Genomic DNA, 17,282 nt, shown 5'->3' with positions numbered 1-17,282 from the left:
ATTTTTTGTAGTTTTAGTAGAGACGGGGTTTCACCATGTTGACCAGGATGGTCTCGATCTCTTGACCTCGTGATCCACCCGCCTCAGCCTCCCAAAGTGCTGGGATTACAAGCTTGAGCCACCGCGCCCGGCCTATGGCAATGTTTTAAAGAGAGATTTGTAAGATAATGGAACCAGTTCCTCAAGTAATGTTTCTGAAATAGAAATTATGTTGAATTACTAGAAAAAAACCCACAATACTAACAGTAGAATTTTTCTGTTGTGTTGCTAAAGAACATTGTTACAGCAGAATGCTTAATACAGCAAGTCCATTAAAGGATATTAATAGAGGGCTTGCAAATTGGTGGTAGATCCTTTTCAGGTTTGATTTAATGATTGGTAAGCAACAGGGACATTTCATTAGTTTTGATGTATTGCAGACTTGGAAATTTATGTGTTTAATGTGAGAATTTCCACTTCCCCACTTGAATCAACATGCTGCATTGTGAAAATATCTAGCAAGCGACGGAAGAAAACTAACTTTTATTGAGCACCTGCTGTGCCTGCTAACATATGTTATCTCAAGTTATCCTCAAAACAACAGCGCTGGAACATGAAGTATTGCTCCCATTTTACAGATGAGGAAACTGATGCCATGCCATGCTACTAGGCTAACTAAGACTGCACCCCAGGTTTATTTAACTTCAGGTCTAGTTGACTCAAAGTCTGCAATCTCCCTCCTACACCATGAAATAAAATTAGTCTTCCATGAACAGACTTAATTTGAATACCTTTAAAACTCTGCCTACCCATCTATATTAAAGTGGTTTTTCAGGTATTCATCTGTATATGCTGATGTACTGATATAGTAAAAACTTGGATATAAGAACCACTTCTGTCATTTTGCTGCTTTTGCCTTCTAAAATTTCGTTTGTGAGCTCCCTCTTTCAGCCACACTCAGCTCACGCGGCTTGAATTCTGGCTGGCACGGGCAGTTCGGTCAAGGCTGCAGCTGTGAGCATCCCCTCCTCCCATGCTCATCATGAGTTCTGCAAATGAGCCCTGCAGACTGATATTGCGTTCTGCAGTTTATTTGACAAATAGCTTTTGTGGCCTTTGATTTTTTCACATCACTTATAAATTCTGGCAACAGACAGGCTGTTTGTCAGATTCAAATTCCTTACATTTAAAAGGAAAGAGGTGAAGATTCCTGCGTTCAAAGTGGATGCTACCCTTAAGATTTATTTGTAAATTTTACTTAAAACTACCTTAAGAGGAACCTAAGATATTCCCCTGGCAGTGCCTAGTTGCAAATGATTTCTATCCTTAGGTCATAAATCTTGATAATATGTCTTTTAAAATGCACTCGAGAAATGTATTTTGTGTTTATAGTGCTGGATTTTAGTGAGTCAAATTGTGTTCAGGCAGTATGTTTGCCTCTTCACGTTCTGTGTGACACTGGAGTGAAATGGAGACTTCGGTCATTCAGCTGCAGGCTCTAAGAAAGTCTGTTGTAACTGTGCATTTTAATTAACCGACTCAGCTGAGGAAATATTGTCTCTCTACTGTGGCATAGCTGTCTGCCTTGTAAAGTACCTCCCTGGATAAACAGAGGACTTCTATTTCTTAAACTGCCTTTCCCTCATCGTCTTTAAGAGTATGTTGGGCTTTCTCTTTTTTTATTAAATTACAGGTGGAGAAGGTTTAATTAACTCTAAAATGATTCTTCTGCAAACTCGTTGCATTTTTTACAAGACTTTGAGCTACAATATCGTTACTGCAGGCTGCATGCTGAACATTTAGAAGCCGAAATCTGTTTTGTCATATTACCAGAGATGGCATCTGCACTTGGGTACAGTTGAAATACAAATTGAAGATCAGATAGGTTTGTGGTTTTTTTTTTTTTTTAAAAAAACCAATCAGTGGACCGCTGTGAACTGAGCCAACAAAATGTGAATAATTTAGCCATTGATTACTTTTGTTCACTGCTGGGTCTTCAAACTGAGCTGAATATGAGGAGATTGTCATAGTTCAGAAAGTTATGTGCAAATTTGACCTCAGAAAATACAATTTACGGGTCTCATCTTTAAAGCTGCTGAATACATTTTGTCAGAAACTTCCTGCTTCTATGATTAATTATATATTAGTTAACCACTGGGCTTCTTTTATTCAGTCATCATGAGACACTCCATCCAATTTTTTTTTTTTTTTTTTTTAAGTTTTTTTTTAGAGACATGGTCTTGCTCTGTTGCTCAGGCTGGAGTACAATGATATAATCATAGCTCACTGTATCCTCCCTGGCTTAAGCAATCCTCCCACCTCAGCTTCCTGAATAACTAGAACTACAAGCATGTGCCATCACACCCAGGTAATTTTTTTCATTATTTTGTACAGATGAGGCCTTGCTATGTTGCCAGACCGGTCTCAAGTGACCCTCCTTGCCTCGACCTCCCAAAGTGCTGGGACTATAGGTATGAGCCACCCACCACACTCAGCTGCTGAGGAATTTTTGAATCTAAAATAGATTAATGCGAATTTCAGAACAATGGTTTTCCATCTTTTCAAACTATGTGCTATGGAGCCCAGGGCTCTCCACCTAAGTTGGACCAAGCAGATTCCAGTACTGAAAGGAAAAACAAATACAAAGCCTAACTAATTATTTTACTTGTTCCTCTTTAAAAAGAAAGAAAACAAAGAAGAATTGAAAAAAATTTAAGTAACCACTGGGTGTATCTTAAGCAAGAGGGATAAAGGGGTAAAAAATGAAGCAGTGACCACGGTGAAACCGTAAAGTGGATAACAAAGACAGAACCTGGGGATTGCAGTTCTGGGAAGATTGCTACAAGTACAATGAAATTAGTTTGAAATTTCATATAGAAGATTAAAAAAAATGGACTGCAAGGCTCTCAAAAGTCCTTGTAACTACAAATTTTTATAACTAAAGAGAAGTTTCATTTCAATTTGTTTATTACATGTGCTCCAAAAAGGAATCCACTCTGTGGATGACAAAGGTTACCGTGGTCCAGAGCCTAACAAATGCTTCACATGAAAAGGGATATGGGATGGTCTGTGAGTATCCTCTACCTTACAAATTCTAATTAAAATGCAACTTAAAAATATATTAGGAAGGAGGTCATTTCTATTTCTAAAATTAAACTGCAATTATAGATCCTTATTTAGAGGCCTGAACAAAATAGTTGAATACAAATAGAATTTTCCCTTCCTTTTACATTAAATTATTAGACTGTGTTACTTTAATTATTGCTTTCATGAGAGTTAAAACTGTTAGTATTTTCTTTTTAACTCAGTCTGAAGGTATATATCCAAGCTGTATAGATTGACTTACAAGTAGAAGCTGGAGAGAGAGAAAAATTGAAAGAAATTTTAGGTGGAGATGAGAAAGAGAAAAAGAAATTTAGTGCAAAGGAGTAAGGGGCTGAAGAGAAGGGGGAAAAGAGAAACTCAGAAAAGGGAACATGCTTCCATTCTGTATAATCTAACAGGCCTTCTGCATGATCAGTGTTTAGCGGGTCAAAAAAATCAGCATTACCACTTGTCAGCTTCTGGTGTGGGAGGTCTCCAGTAGAGTAGTTACTTTAGAAATGTGTATAATCAGAGGTCAAAGGCCTAGTTTCTGTCATGGAGTAGGATATTCCCTTGGTGTGGGTAAGAGAGGAGAGGCCTCAGAATGTGTCTAAAGCTGAATCCTTGCAGAACTGAGGATGAGATAAGGAGACATCCAAGCTAAAGAGCAAAGGACCTTTCTCAGGAGAAGGTGGACAAGGAGAGATCACAAATATGTGGCTTTTAAACAAAAGTTGGCTACCCAGACTCTACAAAAATCAAAGTGTATTCACAGCTAGACTTAAATATTATGTCTTTGTCTCAATTGTTCTTAGCTCTTATTCCCCTTAACATAACACTCCAAATGTTCATAGCTTTGGTAAATATCACAGGAAAAACAATTGGTAGATTATTCACAACATGCAAGCAATTTAAATCAGAATATGATCTTTTAAAACTATATTTTCCTAAGAATATGATTGACATTTGAACAATATGAGTTTGAACTGCATGAGTCCACTTAGATGTGAATTATCTTGCGACTCTGCCACTCTGAGACAGCAAGACCAACCTTCCCTCTCTCCTCCCCATCAGCCTAATCAACATGAAGATGTCAAGGATGAAGACCTTTATGATTATCCACTTTCAAGTAATAAATAATATATATATTTTCTTTTCCTTATGATTTTCTTAATAATATTTTCATTTTTCTAGCTTACTTTATAATAAAATACAGTATAAGATATATATAACATATAAAATATGGGTTAATTGACTATATTATCAGTAAGTCTACTGATCAACAATATGCTATTAGTAGTTCTGGGGGAGTAAAATATTTTATGTGCATTTTTGACTGTAGGGGAGGATTTGTTACCTTAACCCTCACATTGTTTAGTGGTCAACTATAATTTTTGAAGCCTGTTAAATGGTAAATGAGAAGAGTGTATATAGTGAAAAATCAATATTAAATTAAAACTAAAAAAAGCTTATATTGACTACATAAAGAAATATGAGTTTGATACAATTAGGTTTCCATAGAGTTGAAATATTTACTGTAGATTTTTTACAACAATAATGACTGGAAGAACCAATTCAACAACATCTATCATGCATAAAAGACTGTATCAATCACCATTGGAAGAAGAAAGAAAGATGATCCATTTCCTCAAAATGTGATACAAACCCATTAATAACTCTAACATAAGGTAGACTGTGATGCAGTCTCTGTGAGAGGTATCCCCCCACCAAAAAAATACAGAAAAGAGGAAAGGACAAGATTAAGAAGACATCTGGAGTGAGTAGAATCTGAGTTGGATCTCAGATTCTATTCTGTTATGGAAAGGCTCAGAAATTGACAGGGGGACTTGGGAGGGAGGAAAGGCATTTCTCAGAAAGGAAATTGCTTGAGCAAAAGCACAGAGATAGGGAAGCATGTGCTACTTTGAGAACCTGCCAGTGGTAGAGCATGGGAAAGCGTGTGGCAATAAAGGTGGAGATGTAGCTGGGCTTTGCTGGGAGGCTGAGGATGCTGGTTTTATGTACCACCATCGCTCTTCACTATTAATGACATGCCCAGATGCCCCTGAGTTTATGGAAACTTAGATTCTATCTGTTGAAAGTCCGCTGCGAGTCTGTTATTCAAAATAAAAGTGGGTAGTGTAATATGACTATTAAAGCACATTGTGGTACTGAGATTTTTTAGCAGTTGGAGCTAATGAAGGGAAGGAGAAAGTATTATGTGCCAACCTTTGTATTAAATGATTTTATCTACATCATCTCATTGAATCTTCACAGGATCTTATGATACTCATATAATTTATGAGTATTAAATTATATATGAAATGTACCTGGAAAAATATTTAACAAATGCTGATTCTTTGCCTTCTTTCAACAATCTCATGATGACTACATTGTTTTACACATTTTTTTGTTAGGATGATGATGTTAAGACTCAAGATTTCACAGTTAATAAAATCCCAGAAAGAGAATTCAAACTATTTCTTCCTGGATCTATAGTCCAAGTTCTTTCTAATACACAAAGTTGTCTTTCCATGAAAAAAAATCTAAGGAGAAAGACTTTGTATAATTGCAAGTCACTGAAAAAAATAAGTCTCAAATATAGTTTACTGAATGAAACATGGATTATTTACCCTGCCTTGGCTTCTTTGGAAAGGCCCAAACTCATGTTTTAGGAAAATACTGAAGAATCAATACAGGATGATTCCAGAGTACTTTGCAAAGTTCTTTGCACCAAGAAACACTTTCCCCAACCGGCTGGTTATGCCTGCTCTTAATATATGACTTTCTTACCTTTAGCTGAAGGCTTTTATGTCTATTTCAAGGTGAGTGCCCTTGGAAGGGATAATAATACTGCTCTCGATCTGGAAGCAGACATTTGGTAAGGCATAAGAAACCAAGAAAGCTCTGGGCACCACTGAATGGAAGAATTTCAATACGGATACTACTTCTAAATAGAGAAAATACGTGGAAACGGGAGGCTGAGAAGACACAAGGCAGGTATCACAGACTTGACTAGATTGCACTGTAGAGTTAAATCTAGTCCATCTGTTTGATGACTCCTACCATGAAACTGACCCTGTGACTTTCTGGCAGGATCAAGATTTGATTGGGAATTCTAGAAAAACAGGCAAAGCAGTGCACTCAAAGAATTGAGAACAGATCTGCAGCCAGAAAACAACACAAAAACAAAACAACAACAACAAAAAATACCAGGAAAATAAATTAGAAATGGAAAAATAGAAGGAATGTGAGGCTTAAATTTAGGAATATGATGGTGAACTTGGAGGAGGGTAAATTAGATTTCAAGAAAGTGAATTATAGGATCTCCGTCATTTGAGAATTTTTTTTAACATTAAGAAATGTATAATGTGAGCTTTTGGCTATTTTGAAATCTATCTTGACTTTTTCTTTTGATCTATATCTAGCTTAATGCTCTTGCATTTCAGTGTAAACTAATAAAGACCCCACACATCTCTGTGTGGTAGACCTAAAAGTGACCAGAGTAAAGCCCATAAAAATATATGTGGATTTCTACATTTTACTACTTAGTCCTCCCTGTAAAAGTCCAAAGGACTAAATGCGTGCTGCCTTTTAATGAATGACATGAGACGAGATGGGCTGGAGTGGGTGCCACAGGTCAGAAGGAACACTATACTAGCAGATTAGACTTTAATTAGCGGAGGGATGTTCTAATGGTAAATCATTGGAAATTATTTCCTAAAGGGATCTGGGGATGTATGATTTGGCTTTGAGAAGCCTTTTGTGGGTGGCGTATAAATTATTTTAGGTCAGTCCTATAAAGAAGTGAAAATGCATAGGATTAATGAGTGAAACTTATAGGAAGACAGACTCAATATAAAGGGCTGTGTTTGTATATGTTAAGGAAATCTGAGTTTATGAAAGGCATAAAAGGCTTTTTATCAGATCATTAGATAATATATACAAATTCCTGGTACATAATAAGGGCTCAATTATACCCCAATATATACACATACAAGTGTGTAATAAAATTTGAATGTTCACCTTATAGGAAAAAAAATATATTTTTCTAGGCACGTACAACATCTCTATCTTGGTGGAAATACAAAACAATTATATAATGTATCCTCTGCCATATTAGAAAGACTTTTAAATATTCCATTTTAATCATAATTCAGTGATGTTACCTAACCCTCCATTGGATACACGGCAGTACACAAATCAAGTATTTATACCTTTCACATTAAAATTTTGTATACATTGGGCAAAATCCCTTTCATAAATTGACAACTATATGCCAACACTAATCTTAAAGTACTGAGTTAGTTTTAAACTTCTTGGAGAGTTTTCACTATGGTAAACTTCCTAGAGTTTTCACTGTTATAACTATTTTCACTGTTGTAACTTAGAGAGTTTTCATTGTTGTAATCTTATGCATTTATCAGAATTTTTAAAGCTACCCTACATCTTCAATATCAACATGATCTATTCTACAAGTTTTTTTTAAAGCTCTTGTGAGATTCTGCTTGACTGCATCAAAGATTAATGAGCGAACCTTATAGGAAGACAGTCAATATAAAGGCTCTGTTGGTATGCATATTCTCTTTTAGAAAGTACATAGATCAATATTAATGACAAGGACCACTCTTTTAGCTACATGAGGACCGCCCAGTTGAAGCTATGAATACCACTCAATGTAGTGTAGCCTCATGATACCATAGCTTCACTGTCTGACAACATTTTCCTTCTACTACCACTTCATTAATAAGCCTTGGCACCAAGAATGCTGAATAAGGATTTACATTTGATTGATGCCCTTTTCTCGTTACTGACAAAATGTATTTTCCACCCAGGATAATAGATGTAATTGATGTGATGAAACTTTAATAAATATTGCCCATGCTAAATGTAGTATTTGCTTGTTATTTTGTACTCCAGGCAAAAAAAAAAAAAAAAAAAAAAAAGGGGGATTTTACCCCTGAGAAGACAAAATTCTGATTATTGGAAAGAGTGTTTCTGATTGGTGAAATATAGTTGAGTACTCTCATATATAAAGTCCTACACTTTGTTTTCTAGGAGTTAGCTAATTAAGAAGGAAGACAGGAAGCTTTAATACTTTGTCAGACTGTAATTCAACTATATATAATCTTTCTTCAGTTGAAAATCAGAATGTTCTTTAGAGGTGTTTTATAGATTATAGAGGAAAAAGAAGTATCAGCTAGCTTTAAATTTGTTTTATGTCCTAATATTTAATGTAGTGTGTAACTTTTCTTTTGGAGATAATACTGCTCTTTTGAGCAGAATGACTGAATTGTGTTGGGTTATAAAGGAAGACATTTTGTGGTGATATAGGAATTAGAGACTCTTTCAAATAAGGAGAACAACAATTTAAGAGTGAGAGAAAGGAATAAAGGAAATTCCTGTGAGGTAAAGTGGGAATCCTTAAAAATAAAAGTAAAACATGGAGAATTGTTAATAAAGTTATTACCATTACAACATTTGCTGAAAAGGATAAGATAGAAGCTCCTTTTCTTTTTTTCCCCAATAAAATGGATTATTATTGTTTATAGAAGTTCTGTTGTTAGAAAGTATAATTGTAAAATACATTGTACTTTCTTAGTCTTATATTATGTCCCAGATATTACTGTTCTTTCTGTGTTCCTGGAATTTTCCTGACGTATTCAGGAGCCCTAACTCAAGAACATCTATTTATGACCCTATGAAGTTACAATGGGGTAAAACTCATAACTGCTTTCCCCCTTGAAAAACCATCATCCTCTCTCTGATCTATATATATGCCATAGGAACTCACTTGTCAGAGAGGAACAGTCTGTGTCTTCTTAAATTACAAAAATTTTGAAAATACGCCTGATACTTCATATTGGTAAAAGCAGCTACATCCAGCGGAGGAAGCTTTTGGTCATTCTTTGATGAATTAATGATGTAATTTTACATAAGCAATGACATATAAAAGAAAGTTCCTGTGTATTTATGCCCTTTTATCCAGTCATCTTTCAATAATTATAATTGATAAAATCCATAGTAATTTCTATACTAAGAGGATCTTGGGCACAGTCTTCCACTAGAGTGGCCAGGGAGAGAAACATCAGAGCAGATATCATGTGACTGATACCTGGAATGTGTGCTAATCCCACAGTAACATGTTATGTGCAATTACACTTTGCTCAATAATGATGTCATGTTGCCATATAAACATTATATTGATCCAGTGTAAAGTCAACAAGGAATGAAAAAGATACTAGAAAGGGAGTGGACAAGTAAACATCTTGATTGAAAGCCTTTGCTCTAATTACCTGATTTGAAATACACTAGAATTTTCAATGAGTTTGATAGATATTTGTTTTCGTGTTCCCTGATCGGTGTCTATATGTCTGTGGTACATTGTGATAATCAGTGTAAACATCATAGACTTAGATAACATGGGGTGGAAGAAAATGTGTCGATGTGAAAACAGAAGGTCAAGGACAAAGTTCTAGACTTATAATGATGTCAAATGGGCTTGGGTTTCTGTATCGTAGAGGTTACTGATTTCTTTTTGGCTCATGCCAAACACAGAACAATAAAACCTACTGAGTATCTCATTAAGTGCTTTTTGAAACAAAGAGGCATTTGCCATTTTAGAGTTTACAAAGCACTTTTTACATTTTGTCCTCCCAATAACCATGAGCCATCAATAGTACACATCTATTTTACATAACGGAAACTTCAAGTTCAGAAAAGCCAGGAAATTTACCTGAGATGACTTGATTAGCAAGTGTCAGAGTAACTTGAATTTAGTTCTTAATTTCTAAGGCCCATATTCTACCATGCATGGTTGTGATATTTTCCTCAAGTGAAAAAGAATCAAATTATTTTTATTTAGATTTTCTCTGTACTATTTTATTATATTCTACCCAACTATCCAAAATCATCACCAATTTTTGGAGGCTAAAAGAATTTGGGTCCAATTCTCTAGGCCATTATTATTAGAAAAGCAGTCACTTTCACCTGTGTGTTATTATTTCTTTAATTAGTTTTCCATTAGAGCTATTTGACGCAAGGTATCTAACATCCATCCATTTTATTTCTGTTGCAATTTATGTCATTCAAATTTACCTAGATATTCTTTTGTGCTCATTGTTCCTCCCAACTGCCTCTGATTTTTAGTGTAGGTAGCTAGGAGAATACGAGGATAGCACAACTCCATGGGTTTGCTATAGATCTAGATTCTAATGAGGATCCAGAGCAAAAAGGAATAGATGAAGCAACACAGTTTCGGAATTTTTTATTTCTCATGGCTCGATTCTTATTTGCCATGTCTGGAACTCACTTTGCCTTAGGCTTCATGACCTGATGCTGATTTCTGATGCAGCCTAATCCACACTTTAAATAAACTATTTGAGTTCTCATTTTGGTAAATGTCAAGGGAAGAAAAGATATTTCATGCACCTACAGCGTCGAAAAACCCCTTGCCAAATCCATGAATCTGACTCTGCATTATCCTTCCCCAGAAGGAGAGCATAATTTCATTATCCATGAATCATCACCTCTTAGACTGTAACATCATTGTCAGAGAGCCTAATAGAACCAGTGTTCAGCTGGCTGAAAAGGGGGAGGGAGGGAGGGGAGAAAGCACTGGGGCAAAGCACAGGTCACTGGCACAATCAGCAAACTGGAGAGTTCTAAAGCCAGAAGGGGAGGCCCCCTTCTCTTGACACCTTTGACATACTACTGCCCAGTAAATAACTGATGCTGACTCTTGATTTAATATTAAAATTTATTTTTCCTACCTAAATTACATGTTAATATCTTGCTGATGAAAAATATTAACCCACTTAATAAAAATATCAAAATGTTTAGCCAGCATCGATGAGTATAAGCACTTTAAGGTATTTCTTATCTATTCTTATTGCATTATTACTCGCTTTGCATCTTTGGACGCTTATTTCTAGCCCTCAGTACCAGTTCTATCGCCTCTGTTCCAGCATTACTAAAAAAAAGTCAACATGAAAAGTATAACGTTCAAAAATTGCATTATAATTATGTTTCCCAGGGAAACAAACGAAATAAAATTCAAATCTGATATACTAGTCAAAAAAATATATGTTGTAAACCACGTTTACATAAGGATTCAGGATAAAAAGCTAAAACGTGTGTGAATAGCTGTGATTAGTCTAACCAGCCACTGGAGGTCACTGCTGCTCCATGGATAGACAATTTATTGCCTGTCTGCTTAGGTAGTTCACGCACCAAATCAAGTAAAAAATGGTTTAAATTCTTTGAAAAGATGTAATGTCAACATCCTTGGAAAATACCAACTCATTTAAATGGAATATATCTTACATAAGTATTGCTTACAAGATTGTGGCTCTGGGATTATTCATGTTGTGGTAGTACTATGTGTACTAGGGTTAATAAAAATGGAAAAAACCCACATGCAGTTTCTAGACTAAATTCCATTTCTTCTCTGTTTTGGTAAAGCAAAGTATTCTGTGTTCTCTTGTGTAGTTCAACAGGTCAGGCTGGGGTTTTTTTTTTTTTTAAACTGTTGTCACCTTTGAGGAGAGTCCAATATTTTATGTAAATATGCACTAGAAAAATGAATATTGATCACATTTATCTAATATGCATGAGCTTGAAATACTTATACAAATAGATTTATGGTATGTAGTCCAGAAAGTTCCATGGGATGGAAGTGAGGCAACAACTTTTGAGCAGGAGACTGTTTGCCAGTTGGCTTTTTAAAATTGACAGTGGTAAACTAGTTACTGTGTAATCTATAAGAATTATATATCTATGCTCAGAAGATACTGAGAACTAGAGAAGCTTCATTTTCAAAGAGTAAGGAGGAAGAAAGAACTTTTTCCGCATAATTTCCTGTCCCAAATCAAAATGAGTTTTACCACCTGAGGGATTTTATTTTGGTTCTTATCTATTACTATGTTAATAAGTAAAGTTAGTCATTAAAAAGTGACCAGCTTTCAAAATATTGGTCATTCATTTAGTCTTATATCATATTTTATATGTCAAGTAGCTTTGAATTTTAGAAATACTTTTCAATATAGTAAGCATATTTTATATATACTACTAGTACCACAGCATTGAGAATTTGCAATAATTTAAAAATATAAGTATACCGTGCCTAAATATATTTGGTATTCATCACAGGTAAGGCAGAAGGTTCAAAGAATAGAAATGGTCTTTTTCACTTTAAGACTGCATTTCATTAATACAAACATCTTTAGTACAGATAAAAATGAGGCTAGCCAAGAAAATTTCTTTTTAAGATGGAATATGTATTTACTGATACTTTATGAAAAAATGTAAAATTACAACTTCAGTAAAAAACATCACAGTAAGCTCAGTCACTCAGTAAGCTGTAAGGAATTATCTGCATTATTAATTGAAAATATGTGACTTTTTGTCATTAATAAATGTATATTCAACAGTTATTCATGGGTAAACATTGTAGCTATGATGTTTTTCTGAAGTGGCATCTATTGTAAGATTTAATCAATATCAAAGTACCTTGAGAAATCTACTTTAAATGTTTCTTTTTCTTTATTGCTTATAGAAGTGTGATTTTAGTAATCTGGCATCCTTAAAATTTTATTTCATGGTGACTTGCCTAGATTTTTCCTCTCAGCATATGAAAAACCTCCAAACAAACAAACAAACAAATTAGTAAAAATAGCCATTCACTTATTCTTCTTTGCTGCAGTGATTCTGTTTTGAGAGAACAGGGACATGGTTAAAGACGTAGGCAAGCCAAATTAAATGAAACAGCCTCAATGTTGCAATTCCTGGTATTTGCTTCTATAATAGAACTGTTCATTTTGGAGGATGAAAGAGAATACAAACTAAAAATATCTTTCTAAAACCTTAATGGACTGTGGTTCAAGTTACTCAAATACAGAGGCTAGGATATTCGTGCTGCAGTCAATAAACTTTCACCAATGACATAAAAACATGCAGGCAGCTTGCAGATTGCCAACAGGGTCTGTACAGAATTGTACTGATGGATGAGTTCACAATACAGATGAACACAGGGACACTGTAATGTCAGCAATAGAAAAGCAACAGGGAATTGTCATAGTGTTGGTTTTTTTTCCTCTAAGATTTATTTTATACATTTATTAAGGTGTTATCAAAGTCATCCTTTTCAATGAGGCTGTGGGTAGAAAGCATGTCTTGGAATGAGTTTTCTTTACACACCTGAATGAAGTGTCTGTCATTAGGGGATTGGTGTGTACAGGACATGTAATGGAACACAGCAGGGCAGCCTGACAAATCCTGAACAGAACAGGACGGGGCTCATGATTCTGCTAACTACATTAGGGTCTATGAAGAAACTGGAAAGAGAAATTCTGGTAAGCTCTCAACCATATGCCTGTAGCAAGCTGCTTTCCCATTCATAAGCCTTATCTGAAAACTCCCTAACTAATGTGAGGAGTGGTGGAGAAATCTGGCTTCTAAATGTTATTTCATTTATTTATTTATGAAACACACAGGCTAGAAGAAATTGACAGTGAAACCTCAAGTCTGATTTTACAGGGATGGGTTTCAGGGACAAAGCTTGGAGTCGAAAACTTTATATTTTTATCATCTCACACTCTGCAGTTGTCTACTTGCAGTATTTTAACCCTTTATCACTTTGTCCCTGTGCTTGCCTTACTGTAATTCAGACACCCCTGGAAACTGCTCACGGTGCTGCTTTAACGTAGCACCATCTTTTGATAGTTTCTTGCAGTTTTCTTTTTTAAGTCAGGCATTGGTGTAAAGGCTCTGCCTGTCTTTAAAATGTTCGCATAACTGAGTCATCTCCAAGATTCAGCTCAAGCTCTGAGCACCTGGGATCATTCACCTCTTTCTTTGATTTGCCAGTGAGCTGCAAAGCTCCTGTAACTGTAGATTTGGTCCCACCAGGAATGGAACAGCAGATGTGGGGGATTACTTATGAAAGAAGTTTTATCTTAAAACAAATGCGACATTAATGGAATCAATAAAGAGTCTTATACAATAGGCATTAAATTAAACCAGAGTTAAAGCTTCACATTGATTGTGGTATTTAAATTTCAATGGGTTGATTATGTATGAGAGGAAAATGACCAGTATTATGAATGCACTAAAACGGACAGAGAAGGACCTTGCCAGCAAAGTGAGAGGGAAGGGGAGGGGGCATTGTGTTCCCTTTATAGTCACCAGAGTTCAATAAAGCACCACTTATTTCCCAGCGTTTAAGAGCGCTTTTTATCACAATGGTTCATACCTCACACTCCCTGGAGCCTGATTTGCTATAGGTGCAGGGTCCCGTCCCATTCAGCAGCATCTCGCTGGTCTCCGTGTTGGTGGGTTTGTAATCTACGTAAAATTCCTGGGTGCTGGGAGTCATTTGCTTTAGGGACTGTCTTTTCTTTTTCCTGTGCCTTCGCATGAGGGAGCGCTGCTGCAGCTGCTTCATGCTCGCAGGGTACCGCTTCCATGACACGTAGATAACCAGCAGGATGACAAGCACGGACAGGAAAAGCGCCACGCTCCCCGCGATGATTTTATGGAAAGAGATGTGCTCGGCGTCAGCATCGGTCTCTGGGCCGGGCTCTGTGGCTCCCACCGTCGGGGGCACAGGGGGTTTACTCTCATGCTTCGGCCTGGGGAGCTTAGGCTTAAACGTTGGCTTTGGGAGAGCCCTGGCCAGATCAAACCTCTCTGTAGTACTTTTGCCACAGATGCTGTAGTTCTTCACTGCATCGATCACATTTACTCCTTGCAGCTCTTTGGGACTGGCACAGATGATTGTATTCTCCCTTAGACCTTTAAAACTTTTCAGCCAGTTTACAAGGGAGCAAATATTTCGGCTGCATTCCCATATATTCCCAGCAAGACTGATGTCATTGAGGGATATCCAAGAATCCAAAATCTCTTGACCAATAAATGTGAGCTTGTTGGAATCCAGGTTGAGGCGCTGCAGATTCGGGACACATTGGAAAACACTGGGTCCACTGAAAGCTTCGATCTCATTGCCTGATAAATCAAGCCTTTGTAATGAGCTCCAGGTCCAGGACATGGTCTGTCCTATGACACTGATTTTATTCCACTGCAAGTAAAGGTTCTGAAGGCTCACCAACCTTGGAAAAAGGGCCAGGTTGAGCTTGGAAAATTGATTGTGCTCCAGGTGAAGTTCTTTGAGTCTGATCATGCCAGCAAAGACATTCCTGGCTAAACTTCGGATCCGGTTATATCCCAGGTCCAAAAGTTCCAGGTTGCGGCAGTCTTGGAATATTCGCACAGGGATGTTTCTCAGGGAGTTAGACCGTAAATGTAAACTCAGCAGCTTCCGCAAGCCCCGAAACTGTTCGGATCCCAGAGAATGCAGCTGATTATAGGACAGATCCAAGTTCCGTAAATTTGTCACCGGTCTGAAGGTATTGTTAAGAAAATAGGAGATTCTATTGGAACTAAGAATCAGCTCTTTGAGTCTGCGTATTCCATTAAAAGCATTTTCGTCAATATTGCTGATATGGTTATGGTCAAGGTATAGCCAGGTGAGCTGGTTGAGCCCTTTAAATTGATTATACTTAAGTTTTTGAAGGCTGTTATAGCGAAGGGACAAACCTAAGCAACCAGCAGATATACTTGAGGGTATCTCCTGTAATTTCTGAGATTCACAATATACCATTTTGCCTTCACACCTACAGCCCTTAGGGCATCCTCGTTCGGCAGAAGAAAGCATTGTCAGTAAGACAGTGGGGGCTATAACCAGTACTACAGCTGATCCGCTCAGTAGCCTAATTACATTGAAACCTGGAAATAAAAACAACTTAGAAAAGTTATCCCCCCAAAAAAGAATTAATCTTTAATCAAGCAAAAATAGGCATGTATTTTTCATTTTTTTAAATTTAAATCTAGATAACGTTTAACATCACATATAATCTCTTTGTAATTAAAGAGAACTGTCTTTAGTGCTTTTTTTCTTTAATAGTTAAACAAGGAAATGTGTCCACTAAGCAAATAAATTCATAGTCTTAGAGCAGAGCAAGGTAATCTCTAAAATAATTAAGGCAGAATTATTACACAGACTAGAGGTTTTTTGTTTTTTGTTTTTAAGAAGGAAAGAAGAAAAATGACAAAACATACCCATCCTTTGTATTGTTCAAAGGTCGTCCTTAGGTCTTTTGCTTTGGCTTAGGGGCCACTTGCATGACAGCCCCTGTCAGCTGCACTGTAGTGAGTCAGGGCTCGCTGACACCCAGGAAGAAAAATTGGACCCCTTGGGAGATGGACCGATTTTGGAACATTATTCTTTGCCAGCCACGCAGAACACTCCAAGAACAAATAAATCCCAACACCGCATTCACAGCAAAACATCAAAATCTTCCTAGGTAATAGGATCTTCATGGATATTACGTTTTTGCATCTTTACAGTTTTTTTGGGGGTGGCGGGGGGCGGTTAAAAAAAAAAAAACTGGCTCCTACAATTTCTTCTTATCGAAAAACATGATATGTTCCTCCAGGCAATGTGGGGCTACCTGAGCTGCCACATCTGTATTCCATCGCCCAGCAGTTCCCGTGGTGAGCACCCAGTTCAGCCACAGAGCTGCGTTGGAGCCCAGAAGGCAGGAGAGCCCCGTACCGCGCACACGCTCAGCTCACTTCTGCAGACTGTCATTCTGAAAGCTGCTCGGACTGTTGCTTTGGCTTCAGTGAATGCAGTCTTATGTAAAGCTGCCCCCAGTGGTGAAGAACATTATGGGCATGTGCAGAAATGTCTCTCTTTTATCTTGCAAATGAGCAGGCTCTCTGCTGGAAAATGAATGATTCTTTTGGGTGGCTCAGTAGGAAGTGAATGGTCACCGTAATCAATAACTAGCAACATTTTCTGTGATTTCCAAGTCTTGTTTTACAATTTGGCAACGTCTTTATTGTCTGAGTCCACTTAATTGCTAAACAGGTGCTGCCCAGAGTTTTTCTGGAGCTTGACATTAAGTTCATAGACCGAATGTCAATTTTTCTTAACCTCAAGGTAGGCTTTAAACGGAAATTTATAAAATGAATTATTGAGCTTTTCACAGAGAAGCATTAACTGCCTGCCCATTTGACCTCTTGGAGTCACAGTGATTATATTATGCAAGGTGTCAGGATGCTAGAACACAAACATTTTGGAATAGAGGGGATGACTGATGAGAAATGAATTAATGTGTCCAGTAGTACCTCCAGTGTTCTCACAGAAGATATAATTG

At 36.9% G+C, this 17,282-nt stretch overlaps 2 protein-coding genes across 4 annotated transcripts in view; one reads left to right on the top strand and one right to left on the bottom strand.

Annotated features, from left to right (window-relative positions):
* LRRTM3 (leucine rich repeat transmembrane neuronal 3) overlaps window positions 1-16,773 on the bottom strand; it is a 178,386-nt gene extending 161,613 nt beyond the window's left edge. The window contains exons 1-2 of the mRNA XM_017502079.2: window positions 16,180-16,773; window positions 14,315-15,846 (exon numbers count right to left, since the gene is read on the bottom strand). Coding sequence (XP_017357568.1) covers window positions 14,315-15,846; window positions 16,180-16,183 — 1,536 coding nt within the window. The 5' untranslated portion in view covers window positions 16,184-16,773. The remainder of the gene's footprint in view (window positions 1-14,314; window positions 15,847-16,179) is intronic.
* Window positions 1-17,282, top strand: part of CTNNA3 (catenin alpha 3) — a 1,771,160-nt gene that overhangs the window by 747,719 nt on the left and 1,006,159 nt on the right. The gene's annotated exons all lie outside the window — the stretch shown is intronic.

The sequence above is a fragment of the Cebus imitator genome, unplaced genomic scaffold (assembly GCF_001604975.1).
Source record: "Cebus imitator isolate Cc_AM_T3 unplaced genomic scaffold, Cebus_imitator-1.0 Scaffold290, whole genome shotgun sequence".
Lineage (NCBI taxonomy): Eukaryota > Metazoa > Chordata > Mammalia > Primates > Cebidae > Cebus > Cebus imitator.
This window is presented reverse-complemented; position numbering and strand designations above follow the sequence as displayed.